This window comes from Rana temporaria, chromosome 11, assembly GCF_905171775.1.
Source record: "Rana temporaria chromosome 11, aRanTem1.1, whole genome shotgun sequence".
NCBI classification, from domain to species: domain Eukaryota; kingdom Metazoa; phylum Chordata; class Amphibia; order Anura; family Ranidae; genus Rana; species Rana temporaria.
The window spans coordinates 128924276-128936468 of record NC_053499.1 but is presented as its reverse complement, the minus strand read 5'-3'; the positions used below and the strand labels follow the sequence as shown (position 1 = coordinate 128936468).

General features: G+C 46.3%; 1 protein-coding gene across 2 annotated transcripts in view; it reads right to left on the bottom strand.

Annotated features, from left to right (window-relative positions):
- LOC120917667 (inactive hydroxysteroid dehydrogenase-like protein 1) overlaps positions 1-11919 on the bottom strand; it is a 41933-nt gene extending 30014 nt beyond the window's left edge. Inside the window, exon 1 of one of the 2 annotated variants that reach the window (XM_040329122.1) lies at positions 11643-11919. In XM_040329122.1, coding sequence (XP_040185056.1) covers positions 11643-11771 — 129 coding nt within the window. In that variant the 5' untranslated portion in view covers positions 11772-11919. Of the gene's footprint in view, positions 1-3765; positions 3872-11642 lie in introns of those variants that run through there. The other variant, XM_040329123.1, reaches the window with a different exon arrangement.
- Between the last annotated feature and the right edge of the window lie 274 nt (positions 11920-12193).

The window sequence follows — 12193 nt, the reverse complement described above, 5'->3', positions numbered from 1 at the left end:
TTTTCTTTTTTTCTTTTTTTCTTTCTTTCTTTTTTTTTTTCTCCTCCCTTTCTTTCTTTCTTTCTTTCTTTCTTTCTTTCTTTCTTTCTTTCTTTCTTTCTTTCTCCTTTCTTTCTTTCTTTCTTTCTTTCTTTCTTTCTTTCTTTCTTTCTTTCTTTCTTTCTTTCTCCTTTCTTTTCTTTTCTCTCTTTCTTTCTCTTTCTTTTCTCTCTTTCTTTCTTTTCTCTCTTTCTTTCTTTCTCTTTCTTTCTCCTCCCTTTCTTTCTTTCTCCTCCCTTTCTTTCTTTCTTTTTTTCTCAAAATTATCTATCTATCGGTGAAGATGGGGGGGGGGGGTGCCACAGGCTTTGCTCGCACAGGGCGCCTGAACACCTAAGGCCAGCCCTGGGCGCAACCACAGCCCCTGTTCTGTGTGAGCTCGGCTCTCCTCTCCTAATCGCTCGTTGTGCGCCGCCACCACTAATCCCTCATGTGTCCCGCTGAGCGCCCTGCTGCACTGTTACATCTTCTAGACCGGTCACACAGCGCTGCTCCGGGACTCCTTTGCTCTAGCCTGTCCCTCTGGTGCAGCGCTGTGTGTCTGTGCGTGCAGCGGAGGGGCGGGGCTCAATGGAGATGGGAGCCCGGAGCATTGAGAGGAGCAGCTGACCTCCGTGGAGCGGGAGGATGGCGCTGGCCTGGTCTCGGCGGGGACACTGTGGAGCGGGAGGATGGCGCTAGCCTGGCCCCTGAGCAGAGACTGGATGATGGTCGATGACGATGAAGCCAAAAACAGCCGAGGTAGGAGGAGGACGGATCCCTTCCGAACTACATTACACTGTCTGTGGAGTGCCGAGTGGGGGTTCTGTCTGTGTGGTGTGTGTGAGAGTCAGGTGGGCCAGTCACAGTGTATGTGTCAGGTAAGGGGGGGTCAGTGTGTCAGGTAAGGGGGGTCAGTGTATGTGTCAGGTAAGGGGGGTCAGTGTGTCAGGTGAGGGGGGGTCAGTGTGTCAGGTAAGGGGGGGTCAGTGTGTCAGGTAAGGGGGGTCAGTGTATGTGTCAGGTAAGGGGGGTCAGTGTGTCAGGTGAGGGGGGGTCAGTGTGTCAGGTGAGGGGGGGTCAGTGTGTCAGGTGAGGGGGGTCAGTGTATGTGTCAGGTAAGGGGGGTCAGTGTATGTGTCAGGTAAGGGGGGTCAGTGTGTCAGGTGAGGGGGGGTCAGTGTGTCAGGTGAGGGGGGGTCATTGTGTCAGGTGAGGGGGGTCAGTGTATGTGTCAGATAAGGGGGGTGTCAGATAGGTCACATGTGTTGCAAGGGCAGAGTAAAGTGATGTCAGGGGCGCAGCGGGGAGGGGGGGGGGCGCAAAATTAGGATTCGCCTAGGGTGTCAAAGATCCTTGCACCGGCCCTGAATGCACTAACAACAAGACAAAACTACTATAAGAAATTATTTAAATATAGAGGGGGTTATTTACTAAAGGTAAATCCACTTTGGACTACAAGTGCAAACTGCAAGTGCAAAGTGCACTTGAAATTGCACTGAAAGTACACTTGGAAGTGCAGTGGCTGTAGATCCGAGGGGGACATGCAAGGGAAATAAAAAACAGCATTTTAGCTTGCACATGATTGGATAATAAAATCAGCAGAGCTTCCCCTCATTTCAGATCTATCCCTCAGATCTACAGCGACTGCAATTTCAAGTGCACTTTGCACTTGTAGTTTGCACTTGTAGTGCAAAGTGGATTTGCCTTGCGTAAATAACCCTCAATAGGTGGTGAGGGCCTCTAAATCAGAAAGTCTCTAACCATAGGAAGCACCAGCCTGGTTTATAATAAAAAAAGTAAAAAAGTGTTATTTCGCTTTTTATAAGGTTTTTCTCATAGGTATTTGAAAGTAAATCACAAAAGGTATGTATAAATTTCTTTAAAGATAAAAATGTTTTTCATTAAATACAAAATATCATATCAAAAGTCTTCATGCAATACGTGTTATATTATGTCTTTTTGATATCATACCTTTGTGATTTACTATAAGAAATGTCTACCAAAAGCATTTTTTGTAAACATGCCATTTGTTGTCCACCCTAAAGCCCTGTACACACGATCGGATATCTGATGGAATCTAATCCGATGGATTTTTTCATTGGATATCCGATGAAGCTGACTTTCAGTCTTGCCTACACACCATCGGTTAAAAATCTGATCGTGTCCAACGCGGTGACGTAAAACACAACGACGTGCTGAGAAAAATGTTCAATGCTTCCGAGCATGCGTCGACTTGATTCTGAGCATGCGTGGATTTTTGACCAATGGATTTCCCCACAGATGATTATTTTTTTCTATCGGTTTTTTAACCATCATAACATTTTAAAACAGGTTCTATTTTTTTTCACCGATGATTTTCATCAGACGAACCGATCGTGTGTACAGGGCATAAGGCTCCATTCACACCAGTGGGGTAGATTCACGTATGGGCGCGCATAGTTACGGCAGCGCAGCGTTTCGTATTTACGCTACGCTGCCGTAACTTACAGGAGCAAGTGCTGTATTCACAAAGCACTTGCTCCGTAAGACGCGGCGGCGTAGCGTAAAAGGGGCCGGCGTAAGCGTGCATAATTCAAATGTGGAAGGGGGCGTGTTTTATTTAAATTTATGATGACCTGACGTGATTGACGTTTTGTACGGACGGCGCATGCGGCGTCCGTGTACATATCCCAGTGTGCATTGCTTCCAAGTACGGCATAACGGCGTATTGGTTTCGACGTGAACGTAAATTACGTCCAGCCCTATTCGCGAACGACTTATGCAAACAACGTAAATAATTCAAATTTCGAAGCAGGAACGATGTCCAGACTTAACATTGGCTGTGCCTCCTAATAGCAGGAGCAGCCTTACGCCGAAAAAGCCTTAACGCAAGCGACGAAAAAAACGAACGCCGGGCGCACGTACGTTTGTGAATTGGCATATCTAGGAAATTAGCATATTCTACGCCGACAACAACGGAAGCGCCCCTAGCGGCCAAAGTTATATTGCACACAATTCTACGCTGCCGCAATCAAGTTACGTCAGTGGAGGAAGCCTATTTTTTCAGCGTAACTGCCTTTGTGAATCGGCGTAACGCTACGCGGGCGCGGAATTCAAATTACGGCGGCGTATCTGGAGATACGCCGCCGCAAAGGTATGTGAATCTACCCCAATGTGTTTTTTCATGCTTCTAGTTTTTTTGCAGAAACACAGGACATTTTTTTTGATATGGGTTCCTATGGAACGCATTCACATCAATGCATTTTTGTATGGCTGAGTTTATGGAAAGGGTCAGGGACTTTTGTAAATGGAAAATTGTGCTTTTTTTTCGGTTCAATAGACTTCAATGGAGAAGCTGCAGAAAAGCATGTAGTGCACTTTTACTGCGATTTTGCTAGTGTCAAATCGCGGAAAGATCATGGTAAAAAAACATGGAAGGAACAGCAAAAAGCACCTTCTCAAAGAAAACTGCAGAGGTGTGAATGGAGCCTAAAAATAACAAGACAGGACATTGACAAAGAGAAACTAAACACATATTTCCTTAAAATCAACAGGACCTGATGATGATTTCACAAAAAAAAAGAATATTTGTAAAAATTGTACATTTTATAAAAACCTCAATATCTTTTTATCTTGAGAAAGGTATACAAAGTGATAACTAGCTTAAATGACCTGTTGACTGAGTGATCAGATGGCATTGTAAAATGTATTGCATTGTAAAATAATCATAGGATGACTATGACAGGAATTTTAAATACAGCTTACCTGTAAAATCCTTTTCTTGGAATATGTCATAGGATACAGAACCTGAGTTAATTACTTAGTGGGTTAGATAGTCACCACAGGTGATTGGACACTGGCAACCCTAATTACAAGGCGAGTTCCTCCCCTATATAACCCCTCCCATATGGAAAGCACCTCAGTTTTGTAGCAAAGCAATAAGTGTCCCAGCGTTTTTTTCCCGAAGAGGGGTGGGAGCTCTGTGTCCCGTGATGTATTCCAAGAAAAGGATTTTACAGGTACGCTGTATTTAAAAATCCTGGCCCAGATTCACGTAGGAGATACGACAGCGTATCTCCAGATACAACGTCGTATCTCTGAGTCTGAGGCGTCTTGGCGCCTGATTCAAAGAATAAGATACGACCAGCGTAAGTCTCCTACGCCGTCGTATCTTAACTGCATATTTACGCTGGCCGCTAGGGACGTGTACGCTGATTTACGCCTAGAAACATGTAAATCAGCTAGATATGCCGATTCACAAACGTACGCCCGACCGTCGCAGTCCAGATACGCCGTTTACATAAGGCTTTTTCAGGCGTAAAGTTACCCCTGCTCTATGAGGCGTACCAATGTTAGGTATGGACGTCGGAACAGCGTAGAATTTTTCACGTTTTACGTTGTTTGCGTAAGTCGTTCGCGAATAGGGCTGGGCGTCATTTACGTTCACGTCGAAAGCATTGGCTTTTTGCGGGTTAATTTGGAGCATGCGCACTGGGATACTTTCACGGACGGTGCATGCGCCGTTCGTAAAAAGCATCATTTACGTGGGGTCACCATAAATTTACATAACACACGCCCACATCTTCCACATTTGAATTAGGTGGGCTTACGCCGGCCTATTTACGCTACGCTGTCGCAACTTTGCTTTGAGAATACAGCACTTGCCTGTCAAAGTTGCGGAGGCGTAACGTAAGTAGGATACGTTACGCCCGCACAAAGATGCGCTCACCTACGTGAATCCGGGCCCCTATTTTTTTGTTCATACATCATGGGACACAGAGCCATTAATAATTACTTAATGGGATGTCCCATAGCAATGCTTAAATTGAGGGGAGGGAGACACAGATCAGAAACATAGACTGCCATTGGGCCAGAGGATCTATACCGCTGCCTGCAGAACACTATGCCCGAAGGTGGCATCCTCATGCCCTCTCACATCTACCTGATAGAATTTGGTAAATGTATGGACCAAAGACCAAGTAAAAGAGAAGAAAAAGAGCGGAGGGCGCACCGACCTCGTGTGATACTGATAAAAAATATTTATTCAAATAATAAAATCAATGGTTATACTCACACATTAGGAGTTAAAAACAGGCTTTAAAAATGAATACAGCAGGTATCCAGCATCGTCAGTGGAACATGAGTAATCGTTTGGACCAATCAGTAGAAGTAAAAGCTGACGCGTTTCGGGGGCGTACCCCTTTCCTCAGAGCTGACTTGGTCTGCAGTGCTCCCTTGCCGTGGTGATTGTGGGACTAAATATACATACACACTCACAAATGCACATAGCCACACGCCCACAAGTGGGCAGGTAGACCTATGATGATAGGTCGCTGTCTGGGTGTACTCCTCCCAGATAGAGGGGGGGGGGGAAGGGGGGGGCCGTTTTATCAGGGGCCACACCTCTATATCCTCAGAACACCAGTCTCTTAACAATGAAAGAGGTTTACCTGTTTCAAGTTCACCCAATATCACAGTACATCCTTCATGCACTTCTTGTTCCCCACCACTAGGGCTCCTTCCCCCTTTCGGTTCTGATGCATATGATTATACATCACAAACCCTATTAAACAACAGTATGAGTAGTTAGATTTAGCAAGTCAACTAACAACATATTATGTAAAATAAATTTAATTATAGCAGCTTTAGATACAAAACAGCAAACATCATGTTGGGCACTAATGTAACATCATTGAGGGACTTTTTGTCATTCTTTATTTGTATGTTGCATCTTATCACTATGTAGATATCCTGATGGTCTGCAGTCCCCCCTATGTCAACCACCTTGTGATATGTGGGTGTCTGTGCATGGGCACGGACATGTACATCACTATTTATACAGTGCTTCAACTGTGTATTTTCCTATGTACGCAGCCCCATTTAAGCTCCTGGAGTTTGGCCAAAAGCACTTATCTGGAAAACTAATGTGTGTTTAACATTGTTTTTCCACCCTCCAACCACTAGAGGGTGGCCATCTAGATTATGTCCCCTCAGGATCCCATTAGTATGGAGTACTAGGGTTCTCTGCACCCTCCACCACTAGAGGGCAGACATTGAGGTCCACCATATAACACTCTGCCACCATAGATTCGCAGTGACGTCACAGCCCCTATGTTGCAGAGCTTGGAGCAGGTTGCCTCCCGTCTGCACATAGGGAGAATATTCACTGACAGCCTGCGCACCACGCGCCACGTCGCGAATGCGGGGCGCGCGCGGCGCGCGTAGTACGGCGCGCGCGCGCCGTGAACAGCACGGCGCGCGCGCGCGCGCAAATCGCTGGAACGCACTGCTGACCTAATTGGCTGGCGTGCGTTCCAACGGACTCACATGGAGCTGTAACATCTATCGAGTGGGGATAAGCGCAAAGGGGCAGTCAGGTAAGCCCCCATTATCTCTTCATATGGGGACATTTCATAAGAGCACTCCTCCACATACTTGGCATATAATCAATCTACTAACCATAAAAATAACTAACTAAATAAACAGTTTAGCTAAAGATGGGAGCCAGTGCACATTTGCATTGACAGTCTCAAAAAATACAACATACACTGCATTACTGTTTTGAGACCACCCCCATTTAAGAGACTGGTGTTCTGAGGATATAGAGGTGTGGCCCCTGATAAAACGGCCCCCCCCTTCCCCCCCCCCTCTATCTGGGAGGAGTACACCCAGACAGCGACCTATCATCATAGGTCTACCTGCCCACTTGTGGGCGTGTGGCTATGTGCATTTGTGAGTGTGTATGTATATTTAGTCCCACAATCACCACGGCAAGGGAGCACTGCAGACCACGTCAGCTCTGAGGAAAGGGGTACGCCCCCGAAACGCGTCAGCTTTTACTTCTACTGATTGGTCCAAACGATTACTCATGTTCCACTGACGATGCTGGATACCTGCTGTATTCATTTTTAAAGCCTGTTTTTAACTCCTAATGTGTGAGTATAACCATTGATTTTATTATTTGAATAAATATTTTTTATCAGTATCACACGAGGTCGGTGCGCCCTCCGCTCTTTTTCTTCTCTTTTATAGTTTTATGAATACCCACGATTCTGAGGAGGGCTGCAAGACTCTAGATGATAACTTTTAATCGAACTGCACCACTGCATAGCATTTCCTTTTAAAATATCAGAGCGCAGGAGACTTGTTCTTGTATATTTCCAAAGACCAAGTATCAGCCTTGCAGATCTGAGCCATGGAGGCCTGGTGATGCACTGCCCATGAAGCACCCACCGCTCTAGTCGAGTGCGCTTTCACCTAAAGGAGGAATCTTCTTTCCTAAAGTATAGGCTTGAATAATGACTTGTCGAATCCAACTCGCAATAGTGGATTTCGAAGCTGCCTGGCCCTTCTTTGGGCCCTGTGGCAGAATAAATAGACAATCAGTCTTTCGTATCTGAGCCATAGCCTGCAGATACATTTTTACCACTCTTACAACATCTAGAGAATGTAGATTCTCTTCCTCCACGGACTGCGGATCTGTAAAAAAAGGACGGTAGGACTATATCTTGATTCAGATGGAATCCTGAAACCACTTTAGGTAAAGAAGCTGGATGAGGACGCAAGATCACCCTGTCTTCATGAATAATCATATATTGTTCTTTACATGAAAAAGCCGCCAATTCCGATACCCTACTTGCTGAGGATATGGCTGCAAGAAGAACTAGTTTCTTTTGCAAAAGAACTAAAGAAGCATGGTGCAATGGTTCAAAAGGTTATCTCTGTAAAATAGACAAAAATAAATTTAAGTCCCATGGGCACATGGGAGACCTAACTGGCGGATTCAAGCGCAACGCTCCCTGAGCAAAGGCCCGGATCAGGGAATGAGAAGTAGGCGGTTTTTGAAAAAAATACAGATAAGGCCGAAATCTGGCATTTGATAGTGCTCAAGGCCAACTTAATTTCTATGCCTGACTGAAGAAAGGAAATAATCCTGTTATTGGTATACTTCCTAGGATTCCACCCCCTGGGTTCACACCAGGAAACATATGCCCTCCAGATTCTATAGTAGATGACCCTGGAGGCCGGCTTTCTAGCATTTACCAGAGTGGATAGGACTGGGCCTGAGAGCTCACGTCTCCTCAGAATGTGGATCTCAACAGCCAAACCGTCAAATTTAGACTTTGTAAGGCAGGATGGAATATTGGACCCTGTGAGAGTAGATCTGAGCGTAGTGGGAGAACCCGAGGTCTCCCCTCTGCCATCATTTCCGCATACCAGGGTCTCCTGGGCCAAGCCGGGAAGACCAAAACTGGAGGGAATGTATAAATCAGAGAATACTGATCCCATGAAATTGTCAGGGCATCTGACCCTTGAGCCAATGGATCCCATGTGCTTGAGGAGGATTTTCCCAGATTGAAGACCCAGCATCGGTACTCTAAATACTCCACTGTGCTACACACATTGCGGTCTAGGCATGTTACGGACTGATCTTGGAGAAACAGATCGTCCAGATAGGCTGTTACTGCTATGCCCCATGCCCTCAGCTTTGCCAGAGGTGGGGCTAGTACCTTTGTGAATACCGGAGGTGCAGTAGCCAGACCAAATGGAAGGGCCACAAACTTGAAGTGGCGCTGATCTACCGCTAACCTTAGAGATTTTTGGTGAGCGGGAAATATTGGTACATGAAGATATGTATCTCTGATGTCTATTGACGCCAGAAATTCTCCTCCCTGAAGGGTGGAGACTACTGAACGGACAGACTCCATGCGGAAGGAGCGATTGTTCAGAAACTGATTCAAGTCTTTCAGATCTAGCATAAGTCTGACATCCCCGTTTGGTTTTGGAACCGTAAAGAGGTTTGAGTAGAACCCTGAGCCCTGATCTTCTGGGGCTACTTCCATGATTACCCCCAGGACCAAAAGCAATGGCCTCCTTTTTTCTGGATTCTTGGAAATCCTTGATCTCAGAAAATGGGGTGGTGGAATTTCTCGGAATTCCAGCTTGTAGCCTAGAGATACAGTGGAGATGACCCACTTGTCCTAAACCTCTTCCCGCCAGGCGCTTGCAAATCGCAGCAGACTTTCTCCCACTTGGCCAAGCCAAGTTTTGGGGTTTTGCTTGAAAGACCTTGGGCTTGGCTCTGAGCTTTCCCCCCAGTATTCACCACTGTCTGGAAGACAAAGTTTCAGGGGCTGGGGAAAGAGAATTTTTAAATGAGGGATGTTTACTCTTCTTTTTAATCTGTAACAGTGTAGACTTGCCTCCGGTAATCTTTTGGATATATTTGTTGAAATCATCCCTAAATAGGCATTCCCCATAGAATGGGAACGCCGCCAAGTGTTTTTTGCAAGAAACCTCAGCTTCCCAATTCTTTAGCCAAAGGGACCTGCGCATGTGTACCAGCAGGAGATTCAGGAAGGATGCCTGTTGAACAGAGTCCATAATCGCATCAACCGCAAAACATAGGTCCTTAGGAAGGTCCTTATAAACCTCAATTTCCTCTGCAGGGAGGAGGTTTTAAGCAAAGATTGCATTTTTTTATCAGTTGGATCTTTGAATCCGTGAGCATTGTCTACAGGACAGGTCAGGTTTTTGTTTACACAAGAAATAGCCGCATCTATAGCAGGTCCCCCCCCCCCCCCATTTCTTGGTGAAACCTTCCTCCATAGGATAAAGGAGGGAAAACTTCTTAGGAGGAGAAAACTGTTTATCTGGGTGAGCCCAGTCATCATACATAAATTTCTCCAACAAGGGATGAATTGGGAAGGTATACGCAGCCTGTGGGGATTTCCGAGACCCCAAGGAGGAAACAGAGGACATGGCAGCATCAGCAGGGGGCAATTTGTATGTGGTACGCACCATCTCTGCATAATATTGCACCTGCGTCTTAAGCGCCTGGGAGGTAGAAGGGATCTTCTCATCCTCTGAGTCCTCAGACTGCACCTAATCCTCATTTCCAGATAGGGATTTTTCACCCTAAGGCCTGTGGGGATTTCCGAGACCCCAAGGAGGAAACAGAGGACATGGCAGCATCAGCAGGGGGCAATTTGTATGTGGTACGCACCATCTCTGCATAATATTGCACCTGCGTCTTAAGCGCCTGGGAGGTAGAAGGGATCTTCTCATCCTCTGAGTCCTCAGACTGCACCTGATCTTCATCTCCAGATAGGGATTTTTCACCCTAAGGCCTCTTACACACGACCGTTTTCCTCGACAGAATCCATCAAGAAACTTGGTGGCAGAGCTTTTTTGCCAAGGAAAACGGGCGTGTGTATGTTTTTCATCGAGAAAACTGTTGTGGAACTCGATGAGAAAAAAAGAGAACAAGTTCTCTTTTTCCTCGTCGAGAGTCTCAATTTCCTCGTTGTGTTCCTCGTCGGGCTGGTTTTCGACGAGAAACACGTTCGTGTGTATGCTTAGAAACCCGCACACGCTCAGAAGGGTGGCGCCAGTGGAATCAAACTTCCCCTTTATAGTGCCGTCGTACGTGCTGTACGTCACCGTGTTTGAGAACGACAAGATTTTGTCTTGACAGTGTGTATGCAAAGAAAGCTTGTCAAGATTCTCGACAAGCCTAACAAGGAACTCATCGAGGAAAACGATGTTTCATTTACGACAAGTTCCTCGGTCGTGAGTACGAGGCCTCAGAATGCTCAGAATGCTCATCTGATGCGAGAGCCAGAGCTGATGAAGGAGACCTACCCCGCTTTCTGCCACCTTTTAAGGAGGTTGTGATTAATGTAGCAATCTTTCCTTCTAAGCCATCCAAAGCAGCCTTTAAAGCGTCCTTAGTGACAAATACAGGAGCTGCAACATTAGGAAAGGTTGCAAAGCCTGACAAGGGTACATGTTCATCCTGTGAGGCTGCTATCAGTCTGTCAGGGGGGGATGATAATCTGCAGGCTTGACCAGAACCCCTAGCCCTAGGCAGGGATCCCTTAGTGCCTCTTTTACCTGCCCCTGACCCCCTCTTACTGGGAGACATAGTCCTTTATGCTGCAAAGCAGGGGTACTAGTACAGGTGCAATCACTGTTGTGCTAAAAAGTCTTACAATACACGTATATGAGCTCACTGCACAACCTGATGCTGAGTAGGTGTCTTAGGTTTGCCTGGTCCGATCCACTGGGATTCTTACAGCCCACAGCTCTGTATCCATGCCGCTTACAGAAGGCTCTGGCACGCTGGGCTTTTAAACACAAGCCTCTTGACGTCTGCACACTGGAGAGCCATGCACGTGCATAGGGACTAGTAACCACACCCCCCTCTTTCCCCTGCCATCTGACAGTCAAAAGCGTGCTCCCAGCGCGTGCACATGCGCGCCGACCATAATGGCGGCATAATGGCGGCAGCCAGGGGTGAAGAGGGTGAGAAAAAGACTACTGGGGGCTTTGTGGGACCCCTCTTATGCGTATTTTGGCAGAGCCTGCAGCGGAGGAGGTGAGTGGTGTTTTAAAACAGACCGACTTCACTGAGCGTGTCCCTGGATGGCATGTAAGAGTACACCAGGTATGTAACTTACTCCCTCTGGTGGTGGAAACCAAGTAAGGCATCCTTCTCACAGAAGATAACATTTAAAAAATTATCTCCACTTACTTTTTCCCCGCCGCAGGAAAGCTGCTAAAAATAGCAGATCCAGCCTTCACCCATCACAGCGGGGAGTGTTGTGCCAACCTTCAGGTTTCTTACAGGATGCTCTTACCTGGACCTGTAGAAGAATCTGCCAGACCTTTTCGTGCCACTGATGTATTAGTACATCAAAGCCTGGATCCCAGAGCCCAGACCTCCGAAGAGAGACATTACAGGCAAACCTTGTTTCTTCTTTACACATCTATCTTAGGTGTTTAGTATTGGCCCGAGGTATGGATCCGGTTTTATAGCTTCTAGGTCTCTGCAGAAACCATCACCAGAGCTCTCTTCTTAGCACATGTTCAACGTAACCAACCACCTTAGACACTGGTGAAAAAATCTGAGGTGCTCGCCATATGGGAGGGGTTATATTGGGGAGGAACTCGCCTTGTAATTAGGGTTGCCAGTGTCCAATCACCTGTGGTGACTATTTAACCCACTAAGTAAATAACTCAGGCGCTGTATCCCGTGATGTATGAACAAGAAATATAATTTTTTTAGGAATAGTAATTACCTGTCAGTGAGTAGCTTCAGTGAGGAGTAAGTATGTTTATAACAGATTTTTTTCCTGATGACGCGCGCACGAGCGTGAAATGCATAGAGAGACTGGTCCACAGCACGCCT